Source organism: Ochotona princeps, chromosome 8 (genome assembly GCF_030435755.1).
Source record: "Ochotona princeps isolate mOchPri1 chromosome 8, mOchPri1.hap1, whole genome shotgun sequence".
Taxonomy (NCBI): domain Eukaryota; kingdom Metazoa; phylum Chordata; class Mammalia; order Lagomorpha; family Ochotonidae; genus Ochotona; species Ochotona princeps.
Window position 1 is genome coordinate 39600866 of NC_080839.1, and position 20781 is coordinate 39621646.

At 45.3% G+C, this 20781-nt stretch overlaps 1 protein-coding gene across 1 annotated transcript; it reads left to right on the plus strand.

The window, feature by feature from the left end:
- Nucleotides 1-15938: 15938 nt before the first annotated feature.
- LOC101526461 (large ribosomal subunit protein P1-like) lies at nt 15939-16253 on the plus strand. The gene has a single exon (XM_036496204.2). The coding sequence runs from the start codon at nt 15939-15941 to the stop codon at nt 16251-16253; it is 315 nt and encodes a 104-aa protein (XP_036352097.2).
- Nucleotides 16254-20781: the final 4528 nt, after the last annotated feature.

Here is a 20781-nt window from a genome sequence, read left to right on the forward strand (position 1 = left end):
CGGATGTGTTTCTGGGCTGTTCTCTGTTCCATGGGTTTGCCTGAGCATGATTGAGCTACTGCACCTTATGCCGTCTGGTTAGGCTCCTTATCTTACAGCTTTCTGATGAGGCTTGATAACTGACAGGGTGCAGGTACCTCTTTTGTTTTTCAAGTCTGTATTTTTTTCTTGTTCCTTTCTTCTTCCAAATAAATTTTGAAGTTGACTTGTTAGATTTAACACCAAAATTTTTATGTTGGAGTTGATGTTAATGTATTTCAGAAAGATTTCTTGTTTTCTCCCGTAAGATTGTGCGCATTTTTGTTTGATTTACTTTTAACAACTCCATATATTTTTGTTGCTTTTCTAGCTGACATATACACACACACACACACATATATATATATATTTCTACTGTGGTTTATATATAGCCATGCAGATTTTTACATATTAATCTTATATCTAGTAAACTTGTTAAGCTCCAATAATTTGGAGTTTTTATGTATCATTTATAGTAACTTTGTGCTTGCTTTATATGTGTGTAATTTTATATATATATTTTATATATGTTTAATTACATTTCTATCCATATGTATGTATAGATAGTTGAGAGGCAGAGAGACACAAAGGAGACGGGTACACAGAGATGCTATATCCAATACAGTAGGGTGTTGGGTCACCTGGAACAAGGAATGGCTAGGCATAAAAGAGAGAGACAGACTCCGATTAAAGTCTTCAGTGTGGGAAAACCAGGGGGCATTCTGTTCAGGACAAAGCTTTGAACAACAGGCCAAGAGGCCACCTGTGTGTCGTCTCAGGTCTTTGTTATCAGAAGTCACATGAGTGATTAATTATAAAGAATGTGTAGATTCGTGAGCAAAGGGTCTTGGGGTGAAAAAGTCTAATGATGGTGAAACAGGGAGTTTTGGTGTGTAGAAGAAAGTATGTCAAACAAAAGTGACACTTAATTAGTAACAAGTAACTGAAATAATACACCACAATTTCAAGAAATCCTATTTTTGTTAGCTGCTCATAAATTGGGCCAAGCATTCCTACTTGAGGTTTGCCAGAGCCCACAGCACTTGCTAATCATCCTCTGCATACGTGTCAGCTGACCTTTGCCATTGTAGATATTTCCTTAACCAGCTACTTTTTATTATTATTATTGGAAAGTCAGACATACAGAGAGGAGGAAAGACAGAGAGGAAGGTCTTCTGTCCCATGACTCACTCCCCAAGTGACTGCAACAGCCAGTGCTATGCTGATCCGAAGCCAGGAGCCAGGAATTTCCTCCAGGACTCCTATGTGGGTGCAGGGTCCCAAGGCTTTGGGCCATCCTCGACTGCCTTCCCAGGCCACAAGCAGGGAGCTGGGTGGGCAGTGGAGCTGCTGGGATTAGAACCGGCGCCCATATGGGATCCCAGCGTGTTCAAGGTGAGGACTTTAGCTGCTAGGCCACCGCACTGGGTGCAACAGCTACTTTTTCGCAGCCTGGCCAGACACACCTTCCACAGGATTCAGGAAAGGTTGTGGTCTTCTGAAATGCATGCCTTCAACACAGGTTAGGTCATGTGGTGGTCCTTCACACGGAGAGAGTTCCCACACTCCCACATGCTGGTTCACTCCCCAAATGCTGGCAGCAGCCAAGCCTGGGTCAGGCTGAAACAGACAGCAAGAAACTCATTCCAGGTCTCCAGCATGGGCGGCAGGAATCCAATTACTTGTGCTATCACCTGCTGCCTCTCGGGGTCTGCATTACCAGGAAGCTGGAAATGGAAGCTGAAGTCAGGGAGCTGACCCAGAAACTGCTGATGTAGCTTACAAGTATCCCAGCCCAGGTGAGTCCCAGGCCGCAAGAGTCCCTGAATGGTTTTAATTCGTGCTTCACTCTGCTAGCTAGGACCATAAATACATTACGGAATGAAAATGATAGCGGGTATCTTCGTCTTCTTATCAGTTGTAAAGAAGATGCTCCTCAAATATCACCACTATATATAGTATTTGTGACACCCCAGTTTGGTATTCTTCCTCCAGGAGGGGTTCTGCATTCTTACACACTTTGTCAAGGACATCTGAGGATGAACAGGCGTCTGTAGTCTGACTCATGCTGATCACACTTTCAAAAGAGTGGCTAAAATAAAACACCTGGTAATTGCTTTACAATCAGAAGGACTAATGCCAAATGATATTTTCTGGTCAGCACTTTCTTCTAAACACCAACTTTTCCAATATACCAAATTATCGTTAGAAGGTAGCTTAGTGTGATCTGTGGGCGAGAGTTAGCTGGAATGTCATCAAGCTGTGATCACCTGGTGCTTGGTCCTCCACTAGAGGAAAAACCCCACTTCCCCATATTGTTGAGAGCCAAGCTTTCTCTCCCGCAAACAAGGTGTTCGCTTGTCCTCGCTCTGTCTTGTCTGTGCACGGTTCAGCTGGCTCCCTACCACATGACACCCCCTGTGGCAGGTTTGTATCTTCAGCCAAATTGACACCTGTTCTCTTTCGGGAAAGACTTGATGTATCTCTGCTTTGATCCACAGTGTGCTGACTTTACAGCTTATCAGTCACAAAGCAATTTTGTTTCCTCTAACCTTAAGAATTGATAGTGCAGGGCCCAGCATGGTAGCCTAGCAGCTAAAGTCCCCGCCTTTTACATGCCGGAATCCCATATGGGCACTGGTTCTAATCCCAGTGGCCCCAGTTTCCATACAGTTTCCTGTTTGTGGCCAGGGAAAGCAGTCGAGGATGGCCCAAAGCCTTGGGACCCTGCACCCAAATGGGAGACCTGGAAGAAGCTCCAGGTTCCTGCCTTCAGGTCGGCTCAGGACCAGCCGTGGCAGTCACTTGGGGAGTGAATCATCAGATGGAAGATCTTCCTCTCTGTCTCTCCTCCTCTCTGTATATCTGCCTTTCCAATAAAAATAAATAAATCTTTAAAAAAAAAGAATTTAGAGTGTGTATAACCCCTGAAGATTTACATCCTTTGCTATAATGTGAGCATTATTTAGCTCCCCAACTCCTGCAGATATTTAAACCCTGTTCTCAGAAGTTAATGTACCAATGGGGGTAGAGATTTTATCCATCTCTTCTGTCTGAAGGTTGGACCACTGGAAAGTGATTAGATTGGATTAGACTGCTGGAATGAGAACCCCGCTGATGGATAAGAACCTCTCCTTTTTGAGGAGAGGACACATGGGCAGAAATTCTGAGCATGCTCCCTGTCTCTCCCATTCCTGCCTCTCTGTGCGAGTTCTGTCTTGTGTCTGTCATGGTGCCAATGTTGGCCACTGAGGAGAAGGGAAGATAGAGTTGGGATAGAAGACACCTTCCCTGCCTTTTTGTATTATTTTCTATTATGATGTATTATCTAATAAAATAGATTTTATCTTTCTGCATATTTATACTTTAATTTATAACTATATAATACCTGAAAGTACAATAAGAAATAACGATTTTTGAGACAAAGATCTTTAATCTGCTGGTTCAAACCTCAAATATGCACAGCTGTTGGATCTGGGCCAGTCTAGAGCCAGGAGCCAGGAGTTTCTTCCAAGGTCTCCCACATGGGTACAGGGTCCCAAGTACTTGGACCATCCTTTGCTGTTTTCCCAGGTTACAAGTAGGGAGTTGAAATATAATAGTTAGGAGTTATACTGGTACTTATATGGGATGCTTGCACTGCAGGAGAAAGATTAGCATGCTGTGTCATGGTGCCAGCTTCTGCGCATGCTTTTATATTTTAGAATACCATAGGTATGTACTATTTTAAGTAGACAGTTTGCATGGACAATTCTGTGCTTGTGAATCCATTAATATCCAGCTTTTCTTTTCAGTTGCTTTTGAAAAGTAATGCTATAAAATTTGCTCACTCGCTCCCTTGAGAGTGGGTTAGTCTTCTGTGACCCGCTATCAATCCTGTATCTTGTATTTCTAAGCCTTTCAGCTCCTGTCCTTCAGCCTTGTTTCTTGTTGCACCAAATAATATTCTTTTTTTTTTTTTTAAAGATTTATTCATTTTATTACAGCCAGATATACACAGAGGAGGAGAGACAGAGAGGAAGATCTTCCGTCCGATGATTCACTCCCCAAGTGAGCCGCAACGGGCCGATGCGCGCCGATCCGAAGCCGGGAACCTGGAACCTCTTCCGGGTCTCCCACACGGGTGCAGTGTCCCAAAGCATTGGGCTGTCCTCAACTGCTTTCCCAGCCACAAGCAGGGAGCTGGATGGGAAGTGGAGCTGCCGGGATTAGAACCGGCGCCCATATGGGATCCTGGGGCTTTCAAGGCGAGGACTTTAGCCGCTAGACCACGCCGCCAGGCCCCAAATAATATTCTTAAAAAAAGGAAAAAAAGAAAAAAAACCTTTGAGATTTAAAGGAACCCAATTACATGAGCAGTTACCACTGCCTTCCGGGATCTGCATTAGCAGGAAGCTGGAACTAGGAGCCAGAGCTGGGTATTGAACCCAAGTACTGGGATACTGGACATGGGTGTGTTCACTGCTATGCCAAATGCCTTCCCCTCCCTCTTCCCTTGTTAAAGGGCAAGCATAATGTTGACTTCTGTTTCATCTTAATCTAAGGTTCAGTTACCATACCACATCCATCAATGTTTCATTACTTTAAAATACCAGAGACAAACAATTTAAAATGGAAGGTTTATTTTGATTAACAATTTGGAAATTCGCATTCAGTATATAGTGGCCCCACTAGTCTGGCATACGGAGAAGGCTGGCCAGCGTGGAACACACTTGTATTATCAGTCACACAGTGAATGAGGCGGCAGAGAGAGAATCCAGTCCAAACCTTGCTTGCTTTATTTATTTATTTATTTATTTATTTATTTATTTATTTATTTATTTTATTATTATTTTTTTTAATTTAACCAACCAACCTGGTGAGAACTAGCTTCTGTGGACGAGTTTCCATGACCTCAACATCTGCCCCTGGGCCTGCCTCCCAGCCACCATTATCAGATCATATTCTGTCAACCATTAGTGTTAACCATCAACTTTGGGGTTTGGGGAAGAGCATTATGATGCAGTAGGTTAAGCTACGCTTCAGAATACCATCATCTCATATTGGAGTGCCAGTTCAAGTTTTGGCTGCTTTGCTTAGGATCCAACTCCCTGCTAATGTACCTGGGAAAGTAGCAGATGATGGCTCAGGTACCTGGACACCTGCCACCACATTAAAGACTCAGCTGGAGTTCCAGACTCCTGGTTTAAGCTTAGTCCAGTTGTGGCCTCTGTGGCTATTTGAATAGTGAGACAAGGGATGGAAGATTTCTGTCTGTTCCACTCTCTCTGTCACACTGCCTTCCAAACAAGCAAACAAATGAAATTTTTCTTTTTTAAAAGATGTATTTTGTTTATTTGAAAGTCAGAGTTACAGAGAGACAAAGAGAAAGAAAGGGAGAGAAAGAGAGAGATTTTCACCTGCTAGTTTACTCCCCAAATGGCCACAATAACCAGGGTTTGACCAGGACAAATCTAGGAGCCAGGGACTTCTTCCGCTTCTCCCACATGGATGCAGAGGTCCAAGCACCTCGTTGGTCCTCTGCCATTTTCCCAGCATGCTAGCAGGGAGCTGGAACATAAGTGGAGCAGCCTGGTCTCAAACCAGCATCCATACGGGATACCAGCAGTACAAGCCGTGATTTTACTTGCTAAGCCACAACACTGGCCCCAAACTGTCAGTAATTCTCTGTAGTTCAGCATATTTAGGCTTAGGAATTTAGTAGGCATTGGTTGTATCGTGGTGAGCATAGTTGCCTTCCAAGGAATTTAGTAGGCTCTGACAATCAGGGAACACGTGTGAGGCTTCTTTTTGTCTTCTGGAAGTTAGACACTTTCCTCACATAGCTACCCTTGACAACCTTATCAGAAGTATAGAAACTCCAGAGCTTTGAGTAGCCAATCACTTGAGAAAGGGGGTGATAGCTGCATGGAAGACCTGAGCTTTGGCCTGGCTATCAGTCGAACCTTTGATGTTGATTAAGTGCTAATCTGAGGACAAGGAGAAGGTTGACCACCCACAGTCCAACTGCCTGGAACCATTAGGATAAACAGTAAGACGCTGTTACTTACGTTACTATGTTTCTGTGATCTTTCTTTTTTTTTTTTTTAAACAAGGCCCTCAGATTTTTGTAATGACATATTGGAAGAAACATACTAAAACTGGTGTCTGGGAGTGACTTGCTCACTCACTCCCTTGAGTGGGTCGAGTCCCCTGTTACCCACTATCAATCCTATAACTTGTATTTCTGAGTCTTTCAGCTCTTGTCCTTCAGCCTTGTTTCTTGTTGCACCAAACAAGTAATATTCTTTAAAAAAAAAAAAACTTTTGAGATTTAAATATCTTCATGAATCTGGGAAGCCAAATCCTATCCAATCCGTAATACACACACTAAGAGATCAAATACACATCTCGAGAGATACTCAAGGCCACATGTGTCCATAGAACTACAGAGGCATTCATCTAAACGCTTCAGAGTACACTGTATGCATGATGAGGAAATCCACAAACTACCTATGCCAATGATTACTTGCACACAAGGAGTAAGTACGAGGATATTCATTACAGCTCTGCATATGCCAGCAAAACGGGAAACAACTCAAGCATTCACTTGTAGGGAGATGGGCAAATACAGTGTGTTTGCTCACATTTAGTTTAAACAAACTAGTCTGCGTGGATAAACACCGATCTGTAAAACAACATCAACTGAAAAGAAAAACCGGAGATTAATGGATACACAAGCACGGAATTGTCCATGAGGACAGTGCTGATCCTTTCAAGATATGTGTACATACTCATTAGGTAAACACTTGAGCAGTATTTGTGCTTAATACTGATGGGAGGAATAAAGCTCAAAAAAGCTCCCTGGGATTGTAATCTCTAACACAGTTTCTGGGGAGCATATATCTTACAGGTTCTTTGTCTTCACACCTGAGTACAATTCAAGATGGAACTGTGTCTTCCTCCCCTTTGGGAACAACTTCATGAGCCATAGAGAAGAAGCCCTATAACAGCTCAACACTAATCCTCTTTGGCCTGTGCTCAGAATTCCAAAGTACAGCATGGTCTCTGGGCAGGACTTCTCTACACAGCTAAAATGGCCAGAGAGGCTGAATCTATTTCCCAGCAGTGGAGATATAACACCTTGGAATAGCTACTGCCACAGCACAACAGCTCACTTTTGCTTCTATTTATGATAGCACAGGCCTAGTCTTCAATACCTTACTTACCTAAGCCTAGGCAGCATCTCACCGGACCTCATATAGGTTCATGAAGTAGAGAGAGTTCTTTCTGAATCATTGTTACATTGAGGTAAACACCACAAAGAGAAGTGCACAAAACACAGGCATGTGCCTGATGCCAGGCTCGATTCCCGCAGTACAACTCTTCTGCACAAACAGCTAGATAAAAGCACTCCAGAGAAAGTCACCTAAATGGATCTTTAAAGCCCACACTTTCAAAATGTTTACATCGAAAAGAATAAAGGTCATCATTGGAATAATAATGAAAATTTTCCCAGTAGTACATAAAAAGGAAGGAGTTCCTAAGTTGAGAAGAAATAGATTTATATTATGGATAGCAGTCATACCCAAAGAATGTAGAGTGTTACTTTTGAAAAGCAATGCTATAAAATTTGCTCTGTTTTTATTGTCAGTAGAACCTTATCAATGTTCTCTTATGATAAGGATATAAATTATGAAATTATGAAATTATGCCTATTTATGTCACTGTTCTAAACACACTGAATTTCATATCGATTTAATTCATCTAATAATTCATTCAACCAATGTTAGATGAACACTGTACTGGACACAAAAAATACATAGAGATGAAAAATTCAGCTGTTTCCTTTAAAGTTGTCAATTCAGCAGGGAGATACTTAAGAAATTGGAAATTAGAGCAATAAAAAAAAAAGACGAAATTTTGTAGACACACAGCAGGCCCTGCAAGAGCTTGCTGAGAAGGGTAGAACATTTGGGAGTGAGGGATGGGGAAAAGATGTCAGTGAAGTTTTCAAGGAGAGTAATTCTTGAGCTTTGAATTTTGTCTTAGAGGGAAAAAATGATGCAGCTTACCTAAATACATGTCAGAAGTGCTACTCAGAAGCAACAGAAATCAACATTGATTAAGCAGAAAAAAACTGTACTAAGTGTCATTTGGTAGCTCATAGAACTTTCTGAGTAACTCAAGAACCAGGCCCAGAACCCACACAGCTACAAACTGCCCAGATAATATCAGACTCTGGACTGCTAAGGGTGCTGCACAGGCTGGTGTTGCCAGAACCATGGACCCTGACCCTTCATCCACATCCTCACCATCGCAGAAAGTTCTCTGTGGCTCCTTCTCCTATGTGTTAGTAGCTCCGATATCCTAAAACCTTGGGCAGAGACATGTGATCAGCCTAGCCTAGGTCACATGGCTACATCTAGCTGCAAAGACAGCTGGGTAAGGAGGTGCTTGCTTGTTTAGTTCTGTATTGTTGCATAATGGAGGACCTTGACGCTTAGGCTGTTAACCACCATTATTGTGTTAGAATAACCTGTAATCAGAGCTCAACTGGAGTGTTCTGCTCCACAGGATACTCATGAGTTTGAATCATTTGACGCCTCATCTGCCCGAGATGTCCAGGATGGCTGGCTGTTGGCTGAGTGGCACACTCCAGGTAGGTTGAGCTTCCACCACAGGGCGCTTGCAGGGCAGCTGTACACCACGTGTAATGTATCCCTCTCAAGAGATAGCCTTCTAAGCACTAAGATAAGCCTCCCATCTCTTAAGGGTCAGCCTGGGAAGCTACACAGCACCATTTCCACTCTTTTTCTTGGTCAAAACAAACCACAGAGCAGGTCCATACTCATGAAGACAAAAGACAAATTCCCTCTCGCCACACAAGGAGTGACTTTTTTTTTTAAGATTTATTTATTGTTATTACAAAGTCAGATATACAGAGAGGAGGAGAGACAGAGAGGAAGATCTTCCGTCCGATGATTCACTCCCCAAGTGAGCGAAGCTCCTCTTCCAGGTCTCCTACACGGGTGCAGGGTCCCAACGCATTGGGTGGTCCTTGACTGCTTTCCCAGGCCACAAGCAGGGAGCTGGATGGGAAGTGGAGCCACCGGGATTAGAACCGGTGACCATATAGGATCCCGGTGCATTCAAGGCGAGGACTTTAGATGCTGGGCCACGCTGCCGAGTCCCCCCACCCCCTTTTTTTTTTTTTTTGTAGCTCTCTCTAATTCTCCACACGGACATATTCAGCTTTTAAACTGGCAGAAAGGCTTGGCTGCCCACTTGCAGTTGTAAGTTAAAGATTTTCCCAAACATAGGAAAGAGGCTCAGACACTGAGTTATTAAAAAGGAAAATGAAACAGAACTGTCCATCATAAAAAGCAAACACACCATGAAGAAGGATAGTCCAGCCAGAGGCGACGGAATTGGAAAGTCACAGAGGGCTACTGCCACTTAAACAGTACTCTCGTGACACCATAATTTCTGCTGTTCCCTTACTGACACTGCATTAGAACTCTTCCTTACTGAACAGAGTTGTAATTGTACTGTATTTGTGCACATTAGATGGCTTAAACGAATTACAATTGATTCTGAAGTTGCAGGCCATGTTTGTTTTCTCCTTGTTACATCTTTAAAGCTCTTTGTAGAATCACTGTTTATAAGATCTACTCCGGGACCGGAAATGCGTATTTGACAAGGATTGCTTCAGGAATGCAATCATTTAGGAATAAAACAATCCAGGACTCCCTCAGTTTCTTGTTTTTTTTTTTTTTTTTTTTTTTTTTATATAATCCATTTTATTGTATTGTTGTTGACAATCTTTACATAGTTAACTATAGTTGAAGGAAAATCAAGAGAGAGAAGGAAAAAAAAAAAAAAAGGTTCAGGGGGATAGGGAGGTGGGCAATGCTATTATGTCCATATTGTTTCCATCATGTATCTGAGGTAAAAGGGGATATTGAGGGAGAAGCCCCACCCGGTTTCCCGCCCACCCCAAGTCCCGTATGTGGGGCATGCTCTGAGATATGTGCTCAAGTGGAGTTAATAGTTCTCCAGTTATGAGTCACTGCCAGTTTCGCTCGATGAGGTGGTCCACTGATTGATATGGTCCATCATGAAGTCTCCATTTGTCCCATATTTCGCTGCCAACATGTAGCTGAGATGAATGATTGTCCTATTCTGTCTTCTGTCTTTTCTTGGTTAGAATTCTGAGTCCAGCAGTTCAAGTGGGGAGATCTCCAAAGATACTTTGAGGTATTCCCAGACCAGATTCTTGTATGTTCTAGCAAGCACAGGGCCCGGCACAGTCCATCACCCTGATCAGCTGGTGGTTGCAATTGCTGTGTTGGTTCTGTTTTCAGTCCCGAGTTGCACTGGAACCAATGGGTGTTGCAGTCCAGTCTGGTTCGGCCCTTACATCAACTAGTGGGAGCTGCAGCCTAGTCGGGGCGACCCACAATAACCCCCACCAAGCCTGCCCCCTACCCTGGTTTGCCAATTTGTGTAGCAGAAGACCAGTCTGTCCCCCATCCCATTTGGCTCTGGTACTTGTCAATGGGTATTAAAGCTTAGTTCTATCTAATCGACTCAACCATCCAGCCCTCACAGATGTTGTTGAGTGCCTCTGTCTAGCCATCCCAGCCCCCATCCTAGTTTTCATGCCCTCCCACGGGAATAGTGACCCAAGAAGGGGGAACCCACTTTTTCCCTCCCAGGTCTCTCTGTCCCAGTTTATGCACTCTTTAGGTGGTCCTGTGATTTGACTCGACAGAATTAGTCCCCAGTGCCAGCTTCTGCCAGCTGATGCTGTGGCCCTGATCTTGTCCACATGCAGCGCACAGGTGTTGTAGCCTTGCTTAGTCGTGTCTGTCTCTATCCCAGCCAACACTCTCCAGTGGGAGTGGTTGTCCAGCGAGGGGACCAGCCCCTTAACCCCCCCGCCAGCTCTGCCCCTCCCTTCCTGGATCTCACGTGTGCTGGATGGGTGCTGCATTCATATCCAGTACAGGCAACCACGCCCTGGCGTTCCAGAATGTGTACTGGTTTTGTCGCATCCAAACCCGGCCCATTCCACACTCTGTTCTGGTGATCGGGTTTGCCAGAGGATGACATGGACTGATTCAGCCTGGCCTGCTCCTGACCCATGCCGAATGCATGCCAGTGGGAAACTTTCCATGGCCTATTCTGGGCTGTTTCCAATCATGCTTCTCGCGCTTACCTGCAGGGACTGTGTCCTGCCAGAGGAGTTGCCCAGGCTCCTCCATCAGAACCCCTCCCAATGCCAGATTTTGCGCTTGCCAGGGGGTTCTTGAGCCAACCCTACTCAGTTCACCTCCTGTCCTAGCAGGAACAGTGGCTTTTCCTGGCTGGCTTTCACCCCATTCTGACTCTTGTTGTTGGATGTTTCAGCCCAGCCATGGCTCGTCCATACCCACATACAGCTCACACATGGCTCAGAAGGGGATTGAGACCCAGCCTAGTCAGTCCCACATCTACCCTGTTTCTCCATAACACCAGATGGTGCTGGGATCTGAACCGGCCTGGTGCATCCAATCCCAGCCCACACTAGTGCCTCGGGTGACTGCAACTGTTTCCTAGATAGAACGCAGCCCCCATTCCAGCACATACACCCCTTGGTGGGAACCTCATCCCAGCTGTGGCATCCCAGATTGGGACCGTTCCTAGCTGTAAATCACGCACCTGCACGTAGTTGCTCCGAGGACCATTAGGTGCTAGCCTGCTACACAAGCCGGAGCTTATCTTTTACTTGATAGGTGTTCAAAGCTCAGCATTATTAAGGGATTGGAAGTTCTTCAAAGGAAGAGTTACTGGCATTGGGAATCTTTAGGATTGACTCAGATCCCAGAAACAGTGGGGTCACTCTAGAGCTATCTCAGCAGCGATTCAGATGTCCAATACCCCAGAGCTCCCCGGCCGGGCGGTCAGCAGGCACAGCCTGGTGCCAAATGGCGCACCCAGGCATGTCCGGGCCCAGCCCGCCATGAGCCATGGGCACATGGCGGACTGGGTTTGGGATCCAAGCTAGACGTCCTCTCCCGCAGCCCTCGGCTCGCCTCTGGCAGCCGGAGGTTAAATCCTGTAGGCCCGAGGTTGCGCCCCTCCCCAATCCCGTTCACCCACCACCCAATGAGGGTGTTGGGTGGGTCCCGGACATGCCCAGTCACGGAGGCCTCCCCGCTCGGCGTACTCACCCCAGAAGGAAGCAGGCCGCACCCAGGCATGTCCGGGCCCAGCCCGCCATGAGCCATGGGCACATGGCGGACTGGGTTCGGGATCCGAGCTAGACGTCCTCTCCCGCAGCCCTCGGCTCGCCTCTGGCAGCCGGAGGTTAAATCCTGCAGGCCCGAGGTTGCGCCCCTCCCCAATCCCGTTCACCCACCACCCAATGAGGGTGTTGGGTGGGTCCCGGACATGCCCAGTCACGGAGGCCTCCCCGCTCGGCGTACTCACCCCAGAAGGAAGCAGGCCGCACCCAGGCATGTCCGGGCCCAGCCCGCCATGAGCCATGGGCACATGGCGGACTGGGTTCGGGATCCGAGCTAGACGTCCTCTCCCGCAGCCCTCGGCTCGCCTCTGGCAGCCGGAGGTTAAATCCTGTAGGCCCGAGGTTGCGCCCCTCCCCAATCCCGTTCACCCACCACCCAATGAGGGTGTTGGGTGGGTCCCGGACATGCCCAGTCACGGAGGCCTCCCCGCTCGGCGTACTCACCCCAGAAGGAAGCAGGCCGCACCCAGGCATGTCCGGGCCCAGCCCGCCATGAGCCATGGGCACATGGCGGACTGGGTTCGGGATCCGAGCTAGACGTCCTCTCCCGCAGCCCTCCCTCAGTTTCTTGTTAATGGTCTTTTTAAAAATAACTTTTCATTATGGAAAATGCTACAAGCAGCAAAAAACAGAAATAGTCCACAAACCTAGATTCAAGAGAATCGTTGCTAACATTTTGCCAGATTTTCTTTTTTATCCAGGTGTATCTCCCCCCCCCCACCCCCGAACCATTTAAAAATAAATCGTGGGGCAGAGTGTAGTGGTACACCAGGTTAAGCCACCACTTGGAATGCCTGCATCCAGTATCAGAAACCATGGTTCGAGTCCCAGCTACTCTGCTTCCAGTCTAGCTTCCTGCAAATGTATCCTGGGAGGCAACAAATCATGGCCCAGCCACTTAGATTCTTGTCACCCACATGTGAGACCCAGATGCAGTTCTTAGTTCATGCCTTTGGCCTGCCTAGCTACAGCAGCTGAGGGCATTCAGAGAGTAAGTCTACAAATTAAAGATTTCTCTTTTGCTCTTTTATTCTGTCACTCTGTCTTCCAATTAAGTAAACAAAATTTTAAAAGCTCTATTTATATTAATTAAAAGGCAGAATGAGAGAGAGAGAGATCTTCCACCTGCTTGTTCACTCCCCAAATGGCCATGACTGCCAGAGCTGGGCTGGTCCAAACCTGCGAACCAGCAAGTTCTTCCAGGTCTCTCATGGGTGCAGGGTCCCAAGGACTTGGGCCATTCTCCACTGCTTTTCCAACCCATTAGCAAGGAGCTAAATGGGGAATGGTGCAGCCAAGATCCCATATGGGATGCCAGTGCCACAGGCAGAAAATTAAGCAATAACTCACTATGCAGGTCCCAAAGTAAATAAATCTTTAAAAACATACATTATGGGGGCCCAGCATGATGGCTCACTAACTAAATCTTCACCTTACAAACATTGGGATCCCATATGGGCATCAGTTTATGTCCCAGCTATTCTGCTTCCCCATCCAACTCCATGATTATGGCCTGGGAAGGCAGTAGAGGGTGGCCCAAAGTCTTGGAACCCTGTACACGCAAGGGAGACCTGAAAGAAACTCCTGGCTCCTGGCTTCACATCAGCTCAGCTCCAGGCATTGTGGCAATTTGGAGAGTGAACCAGAAAATGGAAGGTTTCTCTGTGTGTTTCCTCCTCTCTGAATATCTGGTCTGTCTTTCCAATAAAAATAAATCTTAAAAGATAAATAAAATTATGGACATCGTAACATTCCAACCATCTCTAAAAATTGTATACATTTTCAAACACACCTGTAATGGCATTATTGTATCTTAAAATTAATAATAACCCCTCTAAATTGTTTAATACCAGTTCATATTTGGATTTCCTCAATCATCCCCAAAATATCTTTCATAATTGGTTTATTCAGAAAGTATGCTATCATGCATTGATTTGATTTTCTCATAAGTCACTTTTAATCTGGAATATTCCTTTTCCAAAGATCAAATTATTTGTCTTATAGAATAATCCATGTAGTAGATTTCTGTGATAGTTCCTTGTAGCAGTGTTTAACTTGTTCTTCCAGTATTTCTTGTAAACTAGAAGCTAGAGTTAAAGGCTTATGTTGGTTCACATTAAATATATTTGGCAATACTAGGTACTTCCGTGAACTCTGTACTTCCTGTAGTATCACAACAAAAAACACTGTGTCTAATTGTCATTGTCATTTAGTTTGGGGGTAGGAGGAGCAAAAATAACATATACCAGACTGGATGAGGCAAAAATCCCTGGGGAAAAGTCCCAGTGGGGCTGGAGGTGTAAGCAGGTGCTATCCAGTCCGTGCTGTGGGCCTCGGCGCCCTTAGCTCCTAGCTGAACACTCATCTGAAGGGGAGACACTCCTCTTGATGGTATTAACGAATGGCGGCAAAGGGCCTGCCCAGCCGGTCCTGGCATCAGTCACAGGACACGATGATCTCCTCTGTGGTTGAGAGGAGGAAGCTCCTGGCACGGGTCCTGCTCAGGTCTCTTGGCAGAACCAACTGAACGCACTGAGTCCACTTCTCAGCTATCCCAGCAAATCTTGCCTCTGAACTCTTATTTCCACACCTCTGTAGCTCAGCATTTATTATTTTCCATTGAACAGAGTCAGCAGTTTCAAAGAAGCAGTTGCTGCCGGTATATTGGTGTGTAAACTCTTGTTTTTATACTGGTCTTCAGTGTAGTACCAAGTGCGTAAAGGTGTTCAATAAATTGTTAATTTTCAAAGACAAATTACAACATTAATCAAGGATAGGGTAATAAATGGATATTGCACCTAGATAACTATTAAAAGACATGAAAATGCAAAGCCTCAGGAAAGCTTATTCACCATTTAATTTTTTTCTGGAAATACTTATTCTAATAACTCAAAAATGTGTTGAATATATATATATATATTTTTAGAAAGCATCTTTTTTGTGTTTCTGGTAGTTTAACGTATTCATTACTCAGGATCTCCTATTGATGCTTTTTTTTTTTTAAAGATTTATTCATTTTATTACAGCCAGATATACAGAGAGGAGGAGAGACAGAGAGGAAGATCCTCCATCCGATGTTTCACTCCCCAAGTGAGCCGCAACCGGCCGGTGCGCACCAATCCGAAGCCGGGAACCAGGAACCTCTTCCGGGTCTCCCATGCGGGCGCAGGGTCCCAAGGCTTCGGGCTGTCCTCGACTGCTTTCCCAGGCCACAAGCAGGGAGGTGGATGGGAAGTGGAGCTGCTGGGATTAGAACCGGCGCCCTTATGGAATCCCGGGGCGTTCAAGGCGAGGACTTAAGCCGCTAGGCCACGCCGCTGGGCCCGTGTGTTGAATGTTGATTGTCGCTTTGAGGTTAGGAATATGGAAGTGAATAAATCTCCACTCATGCAACTGTTCACTGCATGAAAACTGTTTCAGGTGTTTTTCCTTAGAGCTTACTATTACACAATATTAAAGAAAGATGTTGGCTTTTCACGGAGGTCACACTTGAGTTCAGCAAAAGTTTTCAAAGTCTCGAATCCCATCTGCAAAAAATTCTTTCAAATTCTATATAAAGTGCTGAGTCCTTCCAGGGAAGTTAAGACCAAAGTGAAGTAAGTGCCCTACTTCATTCCGCAAGTAGCAACGTGCTCAGAGATGCCAGCCCATGGCCTCTACTCCGAGCTCTCTGATCTCGCACAATGAGGTGACCATCATGGGGGACAAGCGCAATGCCCCGGGAAGGCAGCTGTGTCATGTGACACTCTTCTGGTCTGGCTTGTTGGGCAAGACGCTGGCCAACAGCAACAACCGGAGGCTCATTTGCAAAGTTGGGGCTGGCAGACCTCCAGAGGCAGGTGCCGCCCCAGCAGGGTACCCTGTGCCCCTGGTGGTTGCCGCTCCAGCTGAGAAGGAAGCAGAAACAAAGAACGAAGAGCCTGAGGAGTCTGATGACAACAGGGGGCTCTGGCTTTTTGACTAAGTACGTTTTTCTTCAATTAAAAAAAAAAAAACCAACTTAGAAAAAAATAGAAAAAGAGAAAGAAACATGAAGGACAGACTCATGAAGGTAAGAGTCGACATTCATATCTGACATTTAAATTAAGGACTGCAAAGGACCACTCCTGGAAGTAGTGAAGTATGAGTGATAATAAATTTAACTATTCTTTCAGGAGGAGTGGCCTCATCAACATGTTAAAGTGGCTATCACATGCATGACTGCCTATTCTACTATTTTACTTAAAAATAACTGGCACTGTAATATCCACAGCGGCAGCCAATGATGGCTGAGATGTGCTGTAAGTCTGAAACACATACCCACAGAATTTTAAAGCCCTTGTAGAAAAATATAGCAAATTCCCCCATTAATGAATATATATGTAATATACATACATTTTAAAGATTTACTGATTTATTATTGGAAAGTCAGATACACAAAGAGGAGGAGAGACAGAGAGGAAAATCTTTCATCTGCTGATTCACTCCCCAAGTGGCCACAACGGCCAGAGCTAAGCTGATCCGAAGCCAGGATCCCGGAGCCTCTTCCAGGTCTCCCACATGGGTACAGGGTGCCAAGGCTTTGGGTGGTCCTCAACTGCTTTCCCAGGCCACAAGCAGGGAGTGGAATGGGCAGTGGGACCCATATGGGACCCCAGTATGTGCTAGGTGAGGACTTTAGCCAATAGGCTACTGTGCCAGACCCTAAAATTAATCTTTTAAAAAGGCAGAAAAAATAGAAAAATTATGTGAACCATAAGTGATATAAAATTTTTTGGTACCTACTTTTTAAAAAAATGCAAAAAGAAGATCAGCTTTAATAATGTATTTTATTTAATCACGTATTTCTAAAATATCATTTTAACATGTAAAAAATGTATTCATTAGGACCTGTCGCGGCGTGGCGTAGCAGCTAAATTCCTCACCTTCCACGTGCTGGGATCCCATATGGGCACTGGTTCTAACCCTGGTGGCCCCACTTCCCACCCAGCTCCCTGCTTGTGGCCTGGGAAAGCAGTCAAGCAAGACCCAGGGCCTTGGGACCCTGACTTCAGATCGACTCAGCTCCTGTTGCTGTGGCCACTTGGGAAATGAACCTGTAGACAGAAGATTTTCCTCTCTGTCTCTCCTCCTCTCTGTATATCTGACTTTGCAATAAAAATAAAATAAATTGTTAAATAAGAAGATTGATTTTTATTTGAAATGCACATTTACAGAGAGAACGAGAAAATAAGAGCTTCTGTGTGCTGGTTCACTCCCCAGTGGCCACAGCGGCTGAGCCAATCTGAAGCCAGGAGTGAGGAACTTCTTCCTGGTCTCCCACATGGATACAGGGCCCAAGGACTTGAGCCCTCTTCTGCTCTTTTCCCAGGCCATGAGTAGGGAGCTGGATGGAAAATTCATTGGCAGAACCTGCACTGGTGCCTATATGGGATCCTGGTGCTGCGGGTGGAGGATAAGCCTATTGAGCTATTGTGTCAGCCCTAATATTTTTTTAAGATATAAAATATTGTAGTTACAGACTAAAATCTTCTTTAATGCTTCTTGAAATTTTAGTAGGTTTAATAAATTTGACGTGTATCCTTATCTATATTTAGATTGCATATAATCTATATACATTTGATATATCTACATATTATCTATAATTTACTATGAAATGTACATCCACAAATTTTTTTCCTTTATTATTATTTTTTTATAATCTTACATAGTTAATTAGGGTACAAACAGTCAAGGGCTATAGAAAAGTGGGTAAGACCATTGTTTCCACACTAACATCATCATTTTTTCCCCTGTATCTGGGGTCAGAGGAGAAACAAAGAGAGAAGCTACACCCACCCTCCCACCCATCCCTGGTCCCCGATGTGGGGCATGCTCCGAGGGTCCTGCTCAGGCAGTTTTGATAGTTCAACAGTTCTGAACTGCTGCCAATCTCGCCATTCCAAGCACAATGAAATCTCTTTAGAATCCACTGGCCGACATAGTCTGTTCATGGTTGGGTTCTGAGATCAGCAGTTCAGTTGGCGAGATCTCCAAAGAAACTTCGTCTGAGGTGATCCGAGAACTGATTCTTGTGTGTGCTTGCCAGTACAGGGTCCGGCACGGTCTGTCACCCCACATGCTGCTTGTTGCAATTGCTGGGTCAGTTCTGTTTCCAGCGCTGTCTTCCATGCAAACCAATAGGTGTTGCAGTGTAGCTCGAGCCTTCCCACTTCATACTCGGCCCTCACGCAAACCAGTGGGAGCTGCAGCCTAGTTGGGGCGACTCTCCATAACCCCTACCAGGCCTGCCCCCTACCCTGGTTCCCATGCTTGCCACTATGTACCTCAGACTTATTCAGTCTGTCCCACATCCCATTTAGCTCTGGTACATGTCAATGGGTAATGAAGCCTAGTTCAACCCAACCAACCTACTATTCAGCCCACACACATACTGGCAGGTGCTGTTCTGTCTAGCCACCCCTGCCCCTGTCCTGGTTTTTGTGCTTTCCAGTGGGAGTGGTAACCCAAGAGGGAGGTGCCCACTACTTCCCTACTAGGTTACTCCCACTCCCTGATTAGGCACTCTCCAGGTGGTTCTGGAGTTTAACTTGACAGATTTAGCCCCCAGTGCCAGCCTCTGCCAGTTGATGCTGCAGCGAAGCCCAACCAACCCTCACCCACTCTAATATTTGCTTGCACAAGTCGAAACAGTCAGCCCAACCTGTCTTTTCCCTGATCTAGCTCACATGAGGCCCATAGGTGTTGTAGCCCTGCCTGGTTTGGTCTGCCCCCATCCCAGCTCACACTCTGAGGTGGGAGTGGTTGTCCAGCAGGGGAGCCCACATTCCCCCTTCAGGTTTTGCCCCCTCCCTCCCTGGTTCTCACATGTGCTGTTTGGGTGCTGCGGCCACATCTGGTACAGCTCTCCTCACCTTGACCCTCCGTAATATGCACTGGTTTGTGTTGCGACCGAACCCAGCCCGACCCACAGTCTATTCTAGTGTTCAGATTCGCCAGCAGGTGATGTGAACTGGTTCAACCTAGTCTGCCCCAACTTATGGCAAATGTATGCCGGTGGGTATCTTTCTCTGGCCTGGCCTGGTCTGGTCTGCTCCCTATTGTGGTTCTTATGCTCACCTGCCAGCAAACTTTTACTGAAATATAGTAAAAGTATCTCTTTAGCTACAGAAAAGATTTCAGAGATCGCCTGCTATAGGGTTTTTTTTTAAACTGAAGCTCATAGGCCCTCTTTGATGAGATTTCAGTGTCTGTGGGTGTGAATTTTTCTAGAGAGAGAGCCAAAGCTTTGACTACGTTCTCAGAGAGATACGTGCTGGTTACGTGTCCTTTGAGGACTGAGAGTTTATGGTCTAGTTCTACTTCCTCTTTTGACATTTAAAGAGACTGAGGTCAAAGTTAAGTAATCCATACAAAATCAGAGCTGTAATTGAGTCTGTTCATAGACCCAAGACTATGTTTATTGCCTTTTTAGAACACCACATTGCTTGGGTTTTATGCTTGTTCGCTTATCGATTTCTCATACAACATAATGCATATCAGATTTCTTTCAGTTTTTGGTTTAGATGGATTTTTTTTTCCTTTTCACTGTTATCCATTGCTGCTGAGGATGTGTTAAAGTTTGTGCATTTGTATGGTATTGGTGGAACTGCAGATTGCTATCATCTTTTGGAAAGTAAGGTGAGATTATCACCTGTCAATAAAACATTATTAGCCTTTTGGCTCAGAAATTATTATATTGAGAAAAGATGCTAATTTTCCCCTAAAGGCCCCATGTACAAAATGCATTGTACAGTAGTAGAAGATACCTCATTGTAGTATAATAGATAAATCATGGTGTACCTACTCGTTGACTACCTTGTGGACAATTGTTAACAATGGCTTTTAAAATGTTCAATTTTTGGAGGAAATGCCTACAATGTAAAACTGGGAGCAAAAAGGTTATAAAATCTGTCAGGGCCAGCATTGTGGCATGGCAGGCTAAACTGTCACCTATGCCCTAACCTGTATGAGCGCCAGTTCAAAAGCTGGCTGCTCCACTTCTAATCCAATTCTCTGCTAGTCTGTCCGGTAAAACAGTAGAAGTACTCAGTCCCTGGCACCCACATATGAGACCCTTACAGAGTTCCAGGCTCCTGGCTTCAGCCTAGCCCAGCCCTGGTTGTTGCAGCCATTTGGGGGATAAATTATCAGATGGAAAATCTCTTTTTTTTCTTTCTTTCTTTCTTTCTCTCCCTCCCTCTCTCTCTCTCTCTCTCTCTGTAACTCTGCCTTTCAAATAAACACATTGGGGCCGGCCCTGTGGTGCTGTGGGTAAAGCTGTGGCCTGAAGTGCCAACATCCCATACAGGCACTGGTTTGAAGTCCCTGGTGCTCCACTTCCGCTAATGTGCCTGCAGGAGCTGTGAAAGACAGCCCAGGTGTCTGAGTCCCTGAGCCTATGTGGCAGACCAGGAGGAAACCTATGTGGTTGCGGCCTGGCCCAGTCTCAGTTGCTGTAGCCATCTGAGGAG